Source organism: Daucus carota, chromosome 5 (assembly GCF_001625215.2).
Source record: "Daucus carota subsp. sativus chromosome 5, DH1 v3.0, whole genome shotgun sequence".
NCBI lineage: Eukaryota > Viridiplantae > Streptophyta > Magnoliopsida > Apiales > Apiaceae > Daucus > Daucus carota.
Genome location: NC_030385.2, coordinates 44,940,037 through 44,959,025, shown reverse-complemented (window position 1 = coordinate 44,959,025; position 18,989 = coordinate 44,940,037). Strand labels below are relative to the sequence as shown.

Here is an 18,989-nt window from a genome sequence, read left to right as displayed (position 1 = left end):
TTTTGAATTTTCAAAGATAGACGTTGAAAACTAAATAGTCTAAATTACTGAAAAAATCCTTTACTCAACGCGTGATATCTTCTGTAAAAAAAAACGCGTAATATCAGTTTTTTCCCGTTACATATTCCCACAATCAAAAATTACTTATATTTATTTGTTAATTTGACACACCAGAAAACGGGTGAGAAAAGTGTTTGAAGGTACTTGAAAAAGTTACAGCAGTCAAAAGACTCAAAACGGAGGGGTAAAAACAAATGACAGCTGGTAATAAAACACTGCTCTGGTGGTAATAATACGTACAGAGTGATTACAGTTGGACCAGATAGAGAAAACAATAGTGGAGAAGATGGCGAAATCAAGCGCCGATGACGGAGAGCTCCGGCGAGCCTGCGAGGCTGCAATTGAAGGCACTAAACAGAAGATCGTTATGTCGATCCGTGTCTCTAAGAGCCAAGGCGTTTGGGGCAAATCTGCTGCCAAGTTAGGTCGCGGTGGCGCTATGGCCAAACCTAGAGTTCTCGCTATCTCCAGTACTCTCTCCTCTCTCTCTCTCTCTTTCTCTCTCTCTCTCTCTCTCTCTCTCTCCCTCACGCTCTCTCTCTCTCTCTCTCCCTCTCTCTCTCTCTCTCTCCCCCTCTCTCTCCCTCCCTCTCTCTAATATGTATTAATGTGTTCACATTTAAAATTGCCTTGGTTATATCCATGTATATGAAATAAGTGTAATTTGAAAAGTTGATCTGACTGAATTTTGATGTGATCCAACAAGATAGCTCGAGTAATTACCGAATTTTGTAATCTTGTTGAATCAGGATTTGATGGACCTTCTTAAAATTTTCTAATAGTTGAATCTACTAGTATGCTACAGGCCTACGATATGATCAAATAAATGTGACTTGCAACAATTTGTTTTTTCAAATGGCCGATTGTGGAATTGAAGTCGCACACTTACTTGCGTTGATCTGGAACTCTCTATCTCTTGTTAAAATGTCCAACTAGGCTTTGATATAAGTTACCTTATTTGTGGTGTTGATGCTAATTGTGCATCTTTATTGTGCACCTGTGTTGAGTGATAACATGTGTTTGCCTTGGATTAGGTATGAGGCTAGAATAACTGTCATTCTAATATGGGTGGTTTGAGATTTAGCTACCAGAGAATTGTGGAGTTATGGTTTGGTAAGGATAAAGAACAAAATGAAACAATGCTGAATGTTTTGGGAGTTGGGATTGTTTTGATTATTAGTAGAACGAGTGAAGTGTTGTGTTGATTTGTTTAACGGAATAAAGGTGTTCGAAGCAAGAGTAGAATTTATATTTATGACTTGATCATGCTAGTGAGATGCATATTTAATATTTTTACCAATTTGCAAGCCAAATTATAGTATTAAAAATTAGTAAGAAATTAGAAACATCTCAAAGAATGGAGCATAGGAGGAATTGCCACCCCCTGCATAAGGATAGATATCAATCTCACTAGCAAAAATCTTGATCTCGTGGTTCAAATATTATGCAATATTGTAGATGGTGTCTGTTAGTTAATTAAATTGGCAAAATTTATTGACACATATTTCAACATGCATGATTGTAGTCTAGTCGCTCTATTTACATTCCCCATTATGATGTGTTTATGCAGCAAAGTCAAAAGGGCAGCGAGTTCAAGCTTTTCTTCGAGTCCTTAAGTATTCTACCGGTGGAGTTCTTGAGGTAATATCCCAGTTTACACCTTCATCGTTGTATGTTTGTATGATGTCTTTGTGAACTGAGGAAGCTTTTAGCTTGCTATAGTGACATTGTTGTTGATACATGGCTCATTCAGTGGTTAGGGATCATGTATGTTTTCAGTGTCGGGTTAAGTATCAAATTGGTCTCTGAAGTGGAAACCAGATATCACAACTGGGTATCATTTTATCACTTAGGTGGATATATATGTCACTTGATCAGTTTCAAATTAGAAAAATAAGTAGAAGTACACCTAAAAATTATTAGAATCTGAAAAAATTATGAACAATCAAATTCTAGATAAGTTTTGTTCCGAGGTGTTATCGTGGAAAAAAAAGAAGAGCTTTGCTAGTTTTGTTATTTCTTAAAATTAAATCAAGAAAAATAATTATAAAATTAAAAATTAAACAGTATATATTTTTTTAATACACATTATCTGAGATACTGGAATTTACAACTTTTCATTTGGTTGTGATAGCATGTAAAAAAATATGGATTATTCAATAAAAGACTATTTTTACTTCCCAAAAACATATTTGAATCTACGCGTTTGATATTTTTTGTGACTCTAATGTTTAAATAATATGCTGTTGAGATCGGTGAACAAATTGATATCTCGTCACCACTTCAGCGACCAATTTGATATTACCCTTTTAGTGTCATATGTACAGAAGAAACAGTTGAGTTCACCTGAAAAGTTTTACTGGTAAGCAGTTTTGTAGAGGAAAAGTTTTGTATTCAGGGGCAGACCTAGGAATTTGGGTGATTGGGGGTTAGAATTTCCGATCTGATTAGATGGATAAATTTAATAAAGTAGATGAGAGTTATAATTAGCAATTAATTAATATTAAAATTAAATAGAAAACAAGCTGACATATGTAGAAAAACTTTAAAATTTAAATTACAGAATTGAGAGAAAGATAAGAAATTATTTATATATTTGTGCGAGAAAACCTTTTTTGAAACTTATATATCATAACACTAGTTCAAATGTTTAAAGATTATACACATAAATTCGTACTAACTAAAAATTGAGTTAGGGACCTAGCTCTACTTGTCCTTTACTATATCAGCCTCTGATTGTATTAGTTATTCAAATAATATAAGCAGCTTGACTCATGTTCTGCCTTTTTCAGCCTGCAAAAATATACAAGTTGAAACATCTCACAAAGGTGGAGGTTGTGGGTAATGACCCAAGTGGATGTACATTTACGCTGGTATTGATTTTTCCTCACCCGTGCATTTGAGATGTTTATTATTCTAGTGTTATGCAGTGTATAGAAATCTAAGTAGCTATATACTAAGAAAAGTGAGGAAACTGATCGACCAAGTCCCTGTAGGGATTTGATAACCTTAGAAGCCAAAGTGTTGCTCCGCCTCATTGGACCATGCGTAATATCGATGACAGGTAATTTTACGTTAACTTCTACTGTTATATGTTAGAGTGTTGATACATATTATTTTGCATCTATGTTTTCTTAATAATACATGGTGTATATTTGAATTTTTGTGGTGCAGAAACCGTCTTGTAATGTGCATCTTTAACATCTGCAAAGATGTATTAGGTCGTCTCCCTAAAGTTGTTGGCATAGACGTTGTGGAGATGGCTCTTTGGGCGAAGGTGACGAAGTTTTTCTTGTTGTATATTGTCTACCTTCTTTTGCGGTATCAATACATTCTATGATGTTTGTCCATGGTTTTACATCATAATATTCTATTTCAGTAATTATCATTATTATTATTATCATCCTTATGTATAATCTCTCATGTAAATAATTTAATGGTCCCACTGTACAGATATGAGCCTATCATACAAGTTACAATAAACACGTCAACAGAATATTTTTGGACATGTGTAAATATAGAGACTATATTTACCCTTTTTATTACAGCTGAATTATGGACTATCGGACTAATATGTTTTTACTTTTAAAATCTTGTAGATATATATTAAAACTTTTACTTGATCATAATTGCTGGTGATATGCTGACTAATCCTGAAATTACCTATTTAAAATTTATACAGGATAATACACCTTCCGTTTCCAATCAGCAGAATGCTCAAAATGGATCCCAGGTAGAGAAAGTTGTGGGGGTGGAAGAAAGCGACATGAAAGTGACTGTTGAAAGAGAGCTCGTGTCTCAAGCAGAGGAAGATGACATGGAGGCTCTTTTAGGCACGTATGTATTTTTTTTCTCCGTATGAAGCTTATGACTTATCACATGTATGTGGACTGTGGAGTATCGTGAACTCAAATTAGACTACAATATTAATATGTTATACTCGATGCAGTTCGCAAGTATTTCCCAGGGAGAAACATTGATTTCTTCTCTCATCTTTAATTTATTGTCGGGTGTGGAGCAAGATGATAAAAGCTCAACTTTTCATTTATTTCATGAAATTTTAAAGGAATTATGTGTAATGCAATTTATTATAAACTTTAATAATATGCGATCAGTAGGCTTTTTAGGAATTTCTAGATTATGGTGGCAGATTAACAAAATGAGTTGGTGCCTTTACTCAGTTGTGGTGGTGGATTAGTATTGGTAAGTTGATATAGATAAAAGTAAATTTTCCCTTAATTCGAAATGTACTTCATTCTTTAAGCATAGAAATTCTAAATAGACCATTGTAAAATTGTAATACCTGTAAGTGATCGGATTTGGAATATGAATTAATTTAATAAATCGTGTTCTCTTTGTGAGATATTTTCTCTTTTGAGAAATTTGTCCAGTGAGAGATCCCAAATTTCTAACCCCAGCACTCGTCCTACATTTTCCCCTTAAATTCTTAATTGCCTAGTTGCGAAGTGGTTTGCCTACGTTAACTTACATTTATTGCAACACTTTAGATAATGATGATGATCCTGTGCATGTCATTGCTTGCAGCTATGTCATGGGTATCGGTGAAGCCGAGGCTTTCTCAGAGCGTTTAAAGCGAGAGCTTCAAGCTTTAGAAGCTGCAAATGTGCATGCCCTTTTGGAGAGTGAACCTTTGATAGGCGAGGTAATCACTTAGTCCTTCCTCATTATAAATATATGTATACATGATTTTACCGCCTATGTTTGTTGAATGACACTTATTTAAAGGTAGGTAATATTACTGGTCCTTTGAATCTTCTCTATGCGGGTCTTTGGGTATGTGACTGATCAGGTGTTTACCAGTCCGCAGTCATCTCTTAGAATCCTATCTTGTCTATTAAGTTTGTTAGAGTTCAGTTTCTCATTTCAGTTTGTGATTGATACAAAGTGGAAGACTAATTGTATTCTGTTGAGTCTTGATTAAGAGTTTATAATCAGTCCGTGAAATTCTGTAATCCAGGATAAATGGGGATTCATTTGATTTGAGTGATATAACTGTGATTGACTACTAATCAGGAACATATATAATATTAGAAAATGCCCTAAATAATGTCTGTTTCATATTTCATTTTTTAAGAAATTGACTTTAAAAGGTCAGAGTGAGACTTGTTTGTGGAATGAAGTGAATAAAGAATAAGACAGTTGCTTATTGTGTCAGCTTCAGACTGTAGTGCATTTACGGTTTCTCATGCTTTACTATAGATGTGTCGCTGATAAATTGGTGAATCCACACAAAATGGAGTTAGTTAACTAAACCCACTTGTGTCAGTTCAAGGACATGAAAAAAACAAAGTTACTGTCACTGGAATACAAGTTGTGCATGTATCAGCAAATAATCTATGAAGGGTAAGAGTATGACACTCACGCTATATCCCAATTTGTGTGTGCGTATCATGATTAATGGAGTTGAAGTGATTGTGCCTGGGCACACAATGTTGACTAGGCAGCACATTCTTTATATGTCTGTAGACCTGCAAATATAACACTAATAAAAAATGCTTCAACCTTGTACTTCTTTCAGAATTTTTATTTTACTCCAGTGAATTATGTTTATTTTTAGACAGCTTATTGTTGATTACTATCATAATTTGTGTTATCCTTCAATATATGTTTATTATCCTGCAGGTACTACAGGGTCTCGAGGCTGCGTCAAACTGTGTGGAGGATATGGATGAATGGCTAGGTATATTCAATGTAAAACTTAGACACATGAGAGAAGACATTGAGTCGGTAAGTTCTTTACTCACAGTATTGTGTGTTCAGAAGTCATAATTGTTTTTTGATTTCATGTTCAACGCTGGACTAAGTTGGGCCTGACTATATACCTTGGAAAAAAAATTATACTGGTGCACCTTTCATGGGTTATTATAGTTGTAATCTGTTGTTTCGTTCCTTGGATGTTATTAGTTGGTTTCTTCCGCTGCTTTTCGTTGCTCACCTGTTGCGGCAGGGTTTTGTTTAGATGATTGTTGATGTTCTATTCATTAGCAGATCTTCTGAGTGTTTGGTGTTCAGAACTAAAAATTATTTCAATATCAAGTGCGTAATAAAGAGAGAATAAAAATATTTGATGATTATGTAGATTTTTTTGCAGTAGTGAACTTTGTTGAGTATTAATCTATCCTTCCAAAGGTAGATCAGGATCGCATCTACCTACTTGCAGCTCTTTTAGTTCTTCTTTGTCACTCTTAAGCTACTTCTTCTGATATACAATATATACTTTGATATTGCAGATAGAAACCCGCAATAACAAGTTGGAAATGCAGTCTGTAAATAACAAATCTTTGATTGATGAACTTGACAAGCTTCTTGAGAGATTACGCATTCCTCCCGAGGTCTTGCTTCTTATAGTCACCTTTCAAAAATAATAATGAGATCTTATTTTTTCTCGAGCCAACTAATGCTTTCTTTTCTTCTATTTTAATGTTGCAGTATGCAGCCTGTCTTACAGGAGGTTCATTTGACGAGGCACGGATGCTCCAAAATATTGAGGCATGTGAGTGGTTAACTAGTGCCATACGTGGTCTTGAAGCACCTAACTTGGATCCCTGCTACCAAAATACTCTAGCTGTACGTTCGCTGCTCATTTTGTTGCTTTCATAAGCATACGTGACATGATTTTCAATGTCTGATATGTATATTTATCAATGTCAGTGTGAAAGTTGACTATAAATGTGGTAGGGCTTCACATGGCCAAGGCGATAAGTCTATGCTATAATTTGAAACTTTTATGTTTATATATTTTGTATGTTCTTGTTCATTCCATCCACGTGCTTAATATAGGTTTTTAATACAGAAATATATATACTTATATCTAGAAAATACTTCATTGAAAATATATTAATGGCAGGATAGATGGCGTAGGGCCTGAGGAATTAGATCTTGGTCCGTGGTTCAGAATTTTAATACTAATACTTGAGGAATTCTATGTGGTTCAGAATTTTAATACTAATACTTGAGGAATTCTATGTATTGTAATTATTTGATTAATTTTAATAGCCTATGACATGTTTGCTTATTAAGATTATCATTTAATGACTGTATTATTTCCAATCATATTTCCATACTTAATCAACTAAGTAAAATATAATTTTAATACTCATACTTGAGACAAATCTATTTACTGTTGTTATTTTTTAAAATAATAGCCTATGGTATATTTGCTTTATTAGGATTATCATTTGATGAATATATTAATTGCATTCATTTTTCAATTCTTAATTAACCGAAATAATCATGTTGATTCTTGCCCTACATATTTTGATTCCTTTGGGGGGGGGGGGGGGGACTACTTAATCACACCAGCTACCTAGGCATGATTATTCCTATAGAAAAGAAAGAAATGGTGATCAATTTAGTCCAGGAAAACTTCAGATCAGAATAAGAACAATATACATGGACTATAATCTTTGTAAACAAACTCAACCTATAAGCATGTAAATGTTGCATATGTTACATTCCTTTTATTCTATTTTCCCCCTAAACATGTGTTTCACCATGGATTTAAATAGGTCTATGACAATGGAATTATATAATTTTAATACAAATCCTGTTGTTTAACAGGTAAAAGAGAAGCGCGCAGAACTCGAAAAATTGAAAAGTACTTTTGTTCGGAGAGCATCTGAATTTTTGAGAAACTACTTTGCTAGCTTGGTTGATTTCATGATAAGTGACAAAAGTTATTTCTCTCAGGTATTTATGGGTTTTTTTTTCTTTTTAAATGATTTTTGATTTAAATTGACAATCTGAGCTCTAGTTTCACTTAGATCTCTTGGTTTTATAGCGGGGACAACTAAAGAGACCGGATCATGCTGATCTAAGATATAAATGCAGAACCTATGCTCGCCTTCTGCAGCACCTAAAGGTCAGGTTTGATAAACTTCTATGATATTGACAATGATTTTACATATACTACTTTTTTAACTATCATTATATCTTTTAACTGCAGAGCCTTGATAAGAACTGCCTGGGCCCTTTAAGAAAGGCTTACTGTAGCTCCCTTAATTTGCTTCTACGTCGCGAGGTCAGGGCACATTATTCTTTTGAGCAAATGCTTCCTATTATTATCTTTCTTTTGAGCAAATGCTTCCTATAATTATCTTTGATTTCTTATGTGTCATTCTCAGTACCTTTTTGTGGAGTCAAAGTTATGTGAATCATTTGTGCACCTTCCTACTTCCTAGTCTAATACAAAAGCTTTTTGATAGAAAGGTATGTTAGAAGTCTAGTTGCATAGGTTTCTCATGTATATGACAGGCAGGTGAAGCTACAATGCAAGACATTATTAGATGGCAATTTGTCTGGAGGCCGCCACTGAATAAATCTGGTGCTTGATGTGTATTCAAGCAAATTGCACAATCATTTTATCTCTTATATACTTGGTATTTTTTAAATAGTCATTACAGTCTTTTAGAATTTTAATATTAGCTTTTTTAGGCCATTTAATTCTGATTTCTGACCTTTATGCATTGTTGGTAGATATATCTAGTCATTAGTATTGCCAAATGCTGATGTGTTTATAGCGAAGCGGAAACCCAAATTATTAAGCTGAATCTATTTTTCCCCAACAGTTTCATAATTGAGTATGGAAGCCGAAAGCCTTATTAATGATATATGGTTAGGACTATGATGGTTCCTTCATAATACTATGTTACATATAATTTTAGTTTTACAATTTGTAGCTATCAGTTACCTGCTAATATCTTGACTTGCTTACTTAAAGTTTTTTCAGCTACTTCTTACTTTGCATGGCAATATGTAGTGTTTTAGGGTGTTCTTATATTAAGCTGTAGGCAATATTCTTGATTCTTACAGGCCCGTGAATTTGCGAATGAACTTCGTGCTAGTACTAAAGCATCAAGAAATCCAACTGTCTGGCTTGAAGGTTCCACTGGTTCCGGTCAAAGTGTGAATAATGCCGATACTTCTAATGTTTCAGAAGCTTATGCTAAAATGCTCACGATATTTATCCCGCTCTTGGTGGATGAGGTTATAACCAATCCACTTCTGTACCTCGAGTTCAAACTTTCAGTTATAGTCTTTTCCTAGTCATATTAACTTTTCAACTGTAAAATCTGCAGAGTTCTTTTTTTGCACACTTTATGTGTTTTGAAGTTCCTGCACTTGCACCACCAGGGGGTCCTAATCTCAAAAATGGATCTAATGACGATGATGCGAATGATGATGATTTAGGAATATTGGACATTGATGACAATGACAGCAAAAATGGTATTCTCCTGTTATGCTTTACCTCTTCTTTAACATGGTGATAATTTCTGCCCTATTTCTGTAATTTGTAGGTAAAAGAACTTCGGAGCTGGCAGCACTTAATGAGTCACTTCGTGATTTGCTTGACGGAATACAAGTACTAAAATGATTCTACCTATTATTACTATTTTGATTCAAAATATCTATCTAGATAGACCTCAATATGTGTATTGAGGTCATGTAACTTAATTAGGCCCCGTTATGTAACCATCTGCATGTTACAAGTTTTATTCTACATGAGACTTTCATACAGAATTTCTAATCTTTTTTCTTATAAAACTTGCTTTCGCCCCTCTATTGATCTCCTTTCCTTTTTAAAGTTTGAAATTAGTTACACCTATTTCGGAACCCTATTGTACCAGCATTTTGAAATAGAGATCTTCTTGAAAGTAACTTGTGTACCAGTTAAGACCTATATTGTTTAATTGACAGCTAGCCTTAAACTTAGCACCATATTATTGCCTATTAGATCAATTAAACAGCTGATGAATATAGTATGTGTTATTGGAGTTATTTCAGTTTTATTTTTACATGCATACCACTTCAATCTTCTTGCATTCAAATTGCTAACATTTCTGAAGTTATGAAATTGCTGCATGCGGTTGCCTGGTTACAAGCTATTTCTTATATAGAACTAAAAGGATTTTTTTTAAAATTAAATAGGGAACATCCTCTCTTTGTTGTCTTTCTGACCACCCCCTCCCCCCCAATATCCCCCTGGATCTTTTAGGAAGACTTCCATGCTGTGGTAGATTGGGCATATAAGATTGATCCTCTGCGCTGCATATCTATGCATGGAATTACAGAACGGTATATATCTGGTCAGAAAGCCGATGCTGCAGGATTTGTGCGACTCTTGCTTGATGCCCTTGAAGATAGAATTTCTACACAGTTTGCTCGTGTAAGTCATATTTCTCTGTTAAGAATTTGTTACAAATATCTTTCGCATCTGGTGAATGCTCAATGTGATTTTTTATTTTGCCTCGCAGTTTGTAGATGAAGCTTGTCACCAGATAGAAAGAAATGAGAGAAATGTCCGCCAGCTGGGTGTCTTGTCATACATACCAAGGTGATTTCATCTATTTAGAGTGTGTTTTTGTAGACATAAAAGTGAATTCAAAGAATATAAGAATATAAGAATATGGGAACTATACTTTTCACGACTAAGCAACTGTTAAGATAAGTCTGGTTAGCTGTATGAAGGGGCGTAGCCAGGTTCTAAACATTTCTAGGAGGTCAAGGTACCCTCTAGCGATTAGTCTAATGTATGTTAGTCTTATTTATGTTATTTGTATTATTGTATATAATTTATTTATTAATTATCAGTCATAATTATAATCTTCCTTTTGCTTTCTTTTGAAAGTTTCTAATCCCCCTCCCCCCTCGTGATGTTCTGCCGTATTTGCTAATATACCTGTTTTGTTTTCTTCCTGATCTCCCTATAAAACGCCTGGTGGATTCTAGGACACGTGTGTAAAGTCACGACTTGGCCTTGTATTTCTAAATCGCACCTCTTCATGCATGGGGTCCTAATTAAAAAGAACAATATATAAGCCTCATTATAGTTTAGCACTTCTTATTCATAGGTGTACTAGTAAGTAATGATGTCGCATGGCTTTGTGCAGTGTGCTCGGAGAACACCAGTGACTCTTAAGTTGATTTTGAAAATTTACACTCAACTCATCCTGTATAATCACTTGACAGTGTCTTGTTCCCCAAACTTAATGGTCTATGATCAGCTCTCCCCGTCTACTTCTCATATAGTAGTGTGTTATTAACATTAATATCTTACAATTAATATTGAATTGTGGATTTCAATGGTCACGTCTCCCTTCTGCATAGGTTTGCAACTCTTGCAACCCGGATGGAGCAGTACATCCAGGGACAATCCAGGGATCTGGTTGATCAGGCTTATACTAAATTTGTAAGTGCCATGTTTTATGAACATACTTCCTCGGTTATGAATTCATAAGCATGTACAGGGTGTCGAACATTTTTTAGGTATATTATGTACTCCCTCCGTCCCACCCATTTCTTTACACTTTCCTTTTTGGGGTGTCCCACCCAATTCTTTACATTTCAAAACTTACCAAAAATAGTCAATGGGTCCCACCACTTCTCCACTTTTCTTTCCATTTCACACTACTTTTACTCCACTATCTTCTTTTTATACATTAAAAATCAATGGGTCCCACCACTTTACCCACTTTTCTTCCTCTTTTCCACTTCTTTATACATATTTCTTAACCTCCGTGCCCAACCCATTCGATAAGAAATGGATGGGACGGAGGGAGTATTATATTTTAAAGCTTCATTTAATGAATTCAGAGTAAAGCTTGTTGAAGTGTGGTGTCCATGGACATCCTTCTTGTTGTATAACTAGGAAATTTGAATTGTTGCGCTACGCCAACATGTCCACGTAAACAGTCATACTATTGTGCATGTTACCTTCCTAGTGTTTTCGCTGATTCTATTATATATATAACAGCTTTTCCTCTGCTTGTAGAATATATGATATATATGATAGAGCTTAACTGTCACAAAATCTGTTTGACAGGTTAGCATAATGTTTGCGACTTTGGACAAAATTGCTCAGGCAGATCCCAAGTATGCTGATATATTGCTTCTAGAAAATTATGCTGCATTTCAGAATAGGTGACCCGATCTGCTTCAACTCTCCATATATAATTTTTTTAATTTGGATAGTTTTTTGGACAGTTGCCATAATATAACCGTCGTTATAGGATTTGATTTTTTATTCAATTCAACATGCTGATCAGAAATTGTTGCATGCAGTTTGTATGACCTGGCTAATGTTGTACCGACTTTAGCCAAATTCTATCACCAAGCAAGTGAATCTTATGAACAAGCTTGCACTCGTCATATAAGTGTGATCATATATTATGTAAGGATCCCAGTTCCATGTCATTCTCACAATAAAAACGTACTTAAGTTGCATATGATATAATTAGTAGTTTTTATGTTGTTTTTTTTGTAGAATTTTGAACGCCTGTTCCAATTTGCCCGGAAGATTGAGGATTTAATGTACACGATAACACCAGAAGAGGTTAGTGTGTGGACTTCCTTTTGAGCACAGAACTAATAGTCAGAATTTGGTATAGTTCTCATTTTACCTGTACAAATCATTGTATCTCCAATTGTAAAATGCATTTCATCTGAGTCACCTCTGCTTTCAGAAGTGCAAACACTTGCAAGTTTTTAAATATACCCAAAGTACAGTTCCTGCTTTTCTAGATTTTGTTTCACTGTTGTTTTGAAGTATAAATATTAGTGTATCCATTCCCTGTCCTTTGCTTAACCACATACCAATTATGAGTAGAACACTTTCTGGACTTAAAGTCTTAAAGTGCCGATGGGAAACATGGGGAAAGCAGTAGATAACCTACAGTTATTGAACTGTTTTAATTTCTTAGGCCTAGACCATGAAGGCTTTACTTTTGCTTTTCAATTTTTTTTATATGTGTTATGTACAAGCTTGTTGGGTGCTAACTATAGAATTTCAGATTCCATTCCAACTTGGATTGTCTAAAATGGATCTGCGGAAAGTTGTGAAGTCCAGTTTAACTGGGGTGAGTAATTTAATATCTTCTAATTTCCACTCATGTTCTTTGACTTTATAATCTTAAAAGTGACTTGAAGAATTTACAGTCAATGAAAATGGTTTGCCAATACCGATATACATCTTTTAATCTCTAGCCACCCATATATTTTTTGCTAAAATATTATATGTTTGTACAGGTTGATAAGTCCATCATGGCAATGTATAAAAAGTTACAGAAGAACTTGACCTCGGAGGAACTGCTTCCTTCTTTATGGGACAAGTGCAAGGTACTGTGTTAACATGATATCTTCTTTTTATTTCATATGATAATCTTGTTGTTTTAGTACTGGAGCTTCTCTTTCACTGACGACATCCCTCTTTTACTCACTTCATTTAGTACATACTAAATTAGCGGCCAGGCAGATGCACGTTATAATATATATATATATATTTATTTATGTATAATAATATAGTTTAAAATTTATATTAATGAAGTGTGTTATGTATATTATATAATATATTTGTTTTAATATGTATATTATTATAATATATCAAATTTATAACTTGCCTTTTTTTTTAAAAAAAAAAGAGTCAAATTTATAACTTCAATTACTATTACTTGAATAACATAATTTAGTTTTACATAATTAATTAATTTGATTTATATATTTCATACTAATTTTGATTATGTTAAATAAATATATAGAACATACAAATCAACATAAGATATAAATACAATAGTATACCATAAAATTTAAATAATATAAATAAAAAGGTATTACTTTTATAAATTTTGAATAAATTAATGAGTACTTGTATGTAAATTTATTGATAAATGATAACAAAATGAAAAATGAATTCAAGAGAGTTAGTGGAGCTTAAAAAAAAGAGAGGGGATTAGAGGAGTTTATATAAAAGAAAGAGAGATTTAGTTGAATATATAATACAGTATGGATGTGGGAGAATTATTAGAAAGAGAGAACAAATGAATTAATTAAGTACTCATAAACAATGGCCCTGTTTGGGAATTAGCGGTTAGCTGTTAGCGGATCGAATTAGATGTTTTGACTAGCTGATTGAAAATGATGTTTTTACTAGCGGATTGAATTAGCGGTTTGTTGTAAAACTGTTTGGTAAATAGCTGTTTGATGAGCTTTTTGTGACACATACCCAAACCGCACCAAAAAGCTCCTCAAAGTAGCTTTTTCAAAATTAGCTTTTTGGATCCAAACCTCTGTTTCAATCCGCCAACTACCAAACACCAATTTTAGCGGATTCTATTGGTCAAAAATCTAAACCACCTCAAACCTCTAATTTTGCCCCAAACCTCTAACTTCCAAACATGGCCGATAACTTTACAGGAGGAGATGACACGTGTATATTAAACATTGAGAGGATGACATGTGTCAAATTAAATGTGACAGTGAGAGTGACACATGTAAAGTTTGTTCTTTGTTTTAGTTATAGGTAAGATTTAGAGTGGTTGAGGTAGGTCAAAACAAGCACGGATAGAAGAGGCTGTCTGTACGATAGTACTTAATAGTGTCAGTGTGCAAGTAGCTCAATTAGTTTGAGTGATATTTTAGAATTTGAGTGATATTTTAGAATCTAATTTAGGGTAGGCAGGGTAAAAGTTTAACACACCTATGTATGGAATTCATACATACATGTATAATATAGTGTGTACTGGATAACATGGACTGGTTGAAGCTACTTAGCTGTGGTATTGACCATTCATCACATGGAAATGTCTTTCTCTTGATACTATCATGGATCCTTTGTAGCTAAACATGTTTTAATTTGTCGTAGAGAGTTCACTTGTGTCCTGTCATGTTACCTCATGAATCTTTGGATAGCACAATCTGATATTAGGAAATCATAGGGAACTTCGTATAGAATATTCTCAAGAACCACAAAAAAATGCATAGAAAGAGGGTCAGACGCACACACACAGAGAGATGGAAGCATGTGAATAAAAGTAATTCTTATTTGGTTTCTCACTACAGAGTTGTATTCCAGATGTTTGCTTAGTTATCTGGCTGTTTTTGTTGCAACTGGGCTAAAACTTGCATCTTAGTAATAAAAATCGAGGGCCAGAGTACAATATACCTGTTAATTCCAGTTTTCCTGTAGAACTGCTGAGTTGACAAGTACACAGATTGTTTCAAATTTAGTATTGATAGGGAGTTGCATACTATTTAATTGTACATTATCTAACTAAAGTTTAATTTTTTACAGAAGGAATTTCTGGACAAGTATGATAGCTTTGCTCAGCTTGTTGCCAAGATTTACCCCAGCGAGAACATACCATCTGTATCAGAAATGAGAGACCTCTTGGCATCCATGTAGAGAGAAACTACCCTGTACATTAGATGAGTGTAAAGTTGATAAGCAATCAGTTTATCTAGTTTTGTTGTTTGATCTATTTTCATCTACCTAATAACAGGTTGACTGTCTGCATGTTTGTCAATTTATTGGTATTTGTATGATAATTTATCTCATATTTCTGTCAAACAAACCCGCCCAGTCGACGGAGCTGCAAAGTTGATTAACTTTCCTCACTTTCCAACATAGCATAGATGACTTGAGAAGCTAGACTTGTTACAATGGCATGGATTTGGCCTTTGTTTGGACCATAAAATAGTATATATTCTCTATAATATTTACCAGATTTTTCCTTTTAATCATTAGGTTAAATTGATTTGTCTTTTGTCGCTTATAATTTTTTTTATATAGGCACTTTATCGGTTTTGGTTAGACGGAATGGTTGTGATATGATTTATGAATGTGAAACTTAAATTTATTTATTGTCTTTTTGTATCATATTCTAATTTCTAGAGTATAAACTTTGCCTGAATACCGGACGAAATTAGTTTACATTCGTTAAATTGAATACATAAATTTTAATTCCATGTATATAATTCACTTTATTGGCTTCTCTTCTAGATAATAAAACATATCAACAGTAATGTGCACTAAATGCAAATAGGAAATAAAATGATTAACACAACAAGATTCATCATATACTTTAACTACATTTTACCGATGAGGGGCTCAAGTCCTTTACAAAACTCTTCTCTAATGCTATATACATGCTGATACTGTGGCAAAGAATATATTGAAAGAATGTGGTAACAATAAATTAACTATACATTTGTTTTTAGTAACTATATTGTGGTGATTAATCCATCTTTTCCTATAGTTTAAATAGATTCCTGGGCTACTTGTTGATTTGATGCAGCAGCAGAAGCAATAGCCGAAGAAGTCAGTCTTGCAAGAAGAAAGATGGAAGCAGAGGAAATGAAAAGAGCTCCTGCGAAACAGGCTAGATCCAGTCCAGTTGCCAGAGGTATGCTCTCGAACTTCTCCATCACTCCGACTTGTAGTATCATCATCAGTGCATGTCCTATTTTTGTCTTCGCTTGCCCTATCGAGTTCATGCCAGCCCACGAAGGTAGTTTCTGATGAAAATTAACAATGTTGTGTTAGTTTAGTTAGAACTGTGCTCTGTTCGTAGTAGAACCCCTCAGAAGTGCTATCTTTGGGACCAGAAAAAATTATTACTTTAAAGAGCTTATCACATAAAGAGGTTTTACTGTATTTGCATGTTTAGCAAAGTAATGTTATATGTACCTGGAGTTCGAAAAGGCCAAAGAAGTTTGATCTTGGAAGAACAGAGGCTCCTTTTGCTTTTAAATTTGGTGTTCCTGCAAACATTACATGCAATCCTGTCCCGAATATTAGCACTGCTGTTCCCACTAGATACATATCTGCAGCATCCACACAATATATGCAATGTTAATTATTTTGATGTATAAAAATATTGTTCGACTAGGCTTGAGAAAATTGATATACTTACCCATGGCTTCAATTAGTAGATGCATTATATGATGACCATGTTCTGATGCTGACCCGTGTGACAGAGCTTGAAGATACTGTAAATACGACTCTATGATAATGAATGAACCCTGCAATGAATCGAGGAAATTAGTATAAGGTTCCTGCAGAGTTGTTTAAGTGAATGAGAGTACTCGTAGATAATTAGTAATTTACCTCCAAAAAACATAATACTGAACCAAGCAAACTCCCTGCTACAGCTAACATTGCAAAGAATCGGGTGTCGATGACAACCTGCATAGTTGCAGATCAGAGACTATGCATGAGTGTGCTAATTCTAACATACGTTACATCCCTTTAGAGCGGATCTAGGAATCCATAGGAGAACATCTTATGATGAGTCACCAGCAGCGATTGAAAGAGTACAAGAACTATAAAGATTAACGTACCCTTTCAATTAACATCTGAATATGCGATCTCCAAGGCCTTGGTTCAGTAACCATCTTCAGACCATGTAAAACCAAAGCACTAACGTTGGCCAATATAAAAGATAAATGTACAACATCACTCGTCTGCGTTTTGGAGGTGGCAATTCTCTCCACTAGCCCAACACACGCCTTCACTGCCATTATCGGCTTCTTTTCTCCACCTCCAGCCACCGCAACCTTCTCCCCTTGAAACCCCATCTTGCTTACCAAGCTAAAAGTAGCAGATTCTGTTCCTCTATTCTTGGAACTCAACGCATAAGATGTACCGAGACCAAGAGGTCTATTGTTCCCCAACAATCTAGTAATACTCGTAGCCATCTTTAGAAAATGCTGGAATTAGCCTTCTGAAGGAAGAATAGTTTAGCTTGGTTTGGTGGAGAGGAGAATGGGGATGTGATGGTATTTATATGTGCATGACACTTGCATGATTAGAGGAAGATTCGCAGCATATTTTATAAGCTGGCAATGACCCACACATAAAATCAAGACGGTCTCCCCTCCCGACTATAGACAGACAAGAGTTTCGTTTTTTGGACGGTTTACGTATATTTATACGAAACACACAAATATACATAATATTACGGTTCTTAAAACTGATTTTGACTAGAATCTCGTAAATTTGCATGTACCAAACACACTGTCTTGTAGTGAGGAGGGCTTTGAAATTCAGTATACATTCTTGTGGTTTTGCTTGGAGAGGTTGGTAAGGCTAGGTGAGTAAAATGGACACATGGGCTGTTGAGTAATGGTCAAGGAGTAATGTGAGCCAAACGTTTGTACTCGTTACATTTTAGCGGCCCAGGATTGGTTAGCTAGGAACCGTTTGTGAAAAGTGTATTTCATTTTGTATACCCCGTTTTTGTTGTGTAGAAATGTACAACGTGTTTCTTTGAATTGTGGAGAAGCTGAAAAAAAGCGTAGAGTTTCAAGGAACGAGAGTTGATGATAGAAAGTCAATAACGGTTGTTTATTGGTGCTACACATCAAGCCAAAGCATGAGATGGGTTCTACACCGCGTAGTTTTCTTGTCAAAGGCACCGTTTCTAGGAGCTCACTGCGTTACAAAGTAGCTGAGCTCGGCGCTTCTCTCTTCTTTTTTGGAGTTATTACATTTCTCATCCGTAACAATTTAGCGGTGTTTTAATTTTTTTTTGATTTATTAGAAAAAATTGATTAATTTTAAAATATATATTATTAAAATCGATTGCACTGATTTAAGTAAAATTTCTCGACATAACAAAAAAGAAGTTTCATAAATTTGAACGGGTTTTAAACGATTACTTCCAATTCTCGATAGTCTAAATTGTACACAATTTCTATTGTTCTAAAAATATCATCCAACTTTCGTACACAAAATAGATATCATTTTAGTCGCCTTGCCTAAATCATGATTTTTGAAATATATTGATAAGAACTTTTTTTTGTGGAGGTAATTATTGGTTACGAGAGAGTTATGAATTTTCATATTTTTAGGGATATTCAAAATTTGTTATTCATTAAAATAAATTATTTATGTCTAAAGATTCCACCAAAATCTTTTGTTCGTCTTCATCATGGTTAATATTTCGGATTCATATCTGAATTATTCGTTTGACAGCCCTAATTAGCAAAATGTCAAGTACCATCTGAATTCCAGAGACATTGAAAAATCAAAAATTCAGGTAAATTACAAAATGTAACTGAAAAAACAACCGAAATCAAAGAAGCCCATTTTTCTAGTGAAGAAAAGATAAAACTTAAATATAAGAAACACACAA

The 18,989-nt window shown here is 34.4% G+C and overlaps 2 protein-coding genes across 2 annotated transcripts; one reads left to right on the top strand and one right to left on the bottom strand.

Moving 5' to 3' along the window:
• Positions 1–251: 251 nt before the first annotated feature.
• Positions 252–15,591, top strand: LOC108222884 (exocyst complex component SEC3A). Its single transcript, XM_017396844.2, has 25 exons — positions 252–530; positions 1,631–1,701; positions 2,853–2,933; positions 3,057–3,124; positions 3,235–3,337; positions 3,743–3,897; positions 4,606–4,723; positions 5,704–5,808; positions 6,312–6,413; positions 6,511–6,648; positions 7,642–7,770; positions 7,862–7,942; positions 8,027–8,101; positions 8,893–9,066; positions 9,159–9,306; positions 9,378–9,442; positions 10,076–10,246; positions 10,335–10,414; positions 11,188–11,269; positions 11,903–12,000; positions 12,142–12,250; positions 12,344–12,412; positions 12,870–12,935; positions 13,105–13,194; positions 15,146–15,591. Exons 1-25 carry the CDS (start codon positions 347–349, stop codon positions 15,254–15,256), a joined length of 2,673 nt encoding a protein of 890 aa, XP_017252333.1. The 5' UTR covers positions 252–346; the 3' UTR covers positions 15,257–15,591.
• Positions 15,592–15,891: 300 nt separating this feature from the next.
• On the bottom strand, positions 15,892–17,653 carry LOC108222886 (uncharacterized). Its single transcript, XM_017396846.2, has 5 exons — positions 17,194–17,653; positions 16,961–17,038; positions 16,767–16,875; positions 16,541–16,677; positions 15,892–16,368 (listed from the first exon to the last, which is right to left on the bottom strand). Exons 1-5 carry the CDS (start codon positions 17,548–17,550, stop codon positions 16,111–16,113), a joined length of 939 nt encoding a protein of 312 aa, XP_017252335.1. The 5' UTR covers positions 17,551–17,653; the 3' UTR covers positions 15,892–16,110.
• Positions 17,654–18,989: the final 1,336 nt, after the last annotated feature.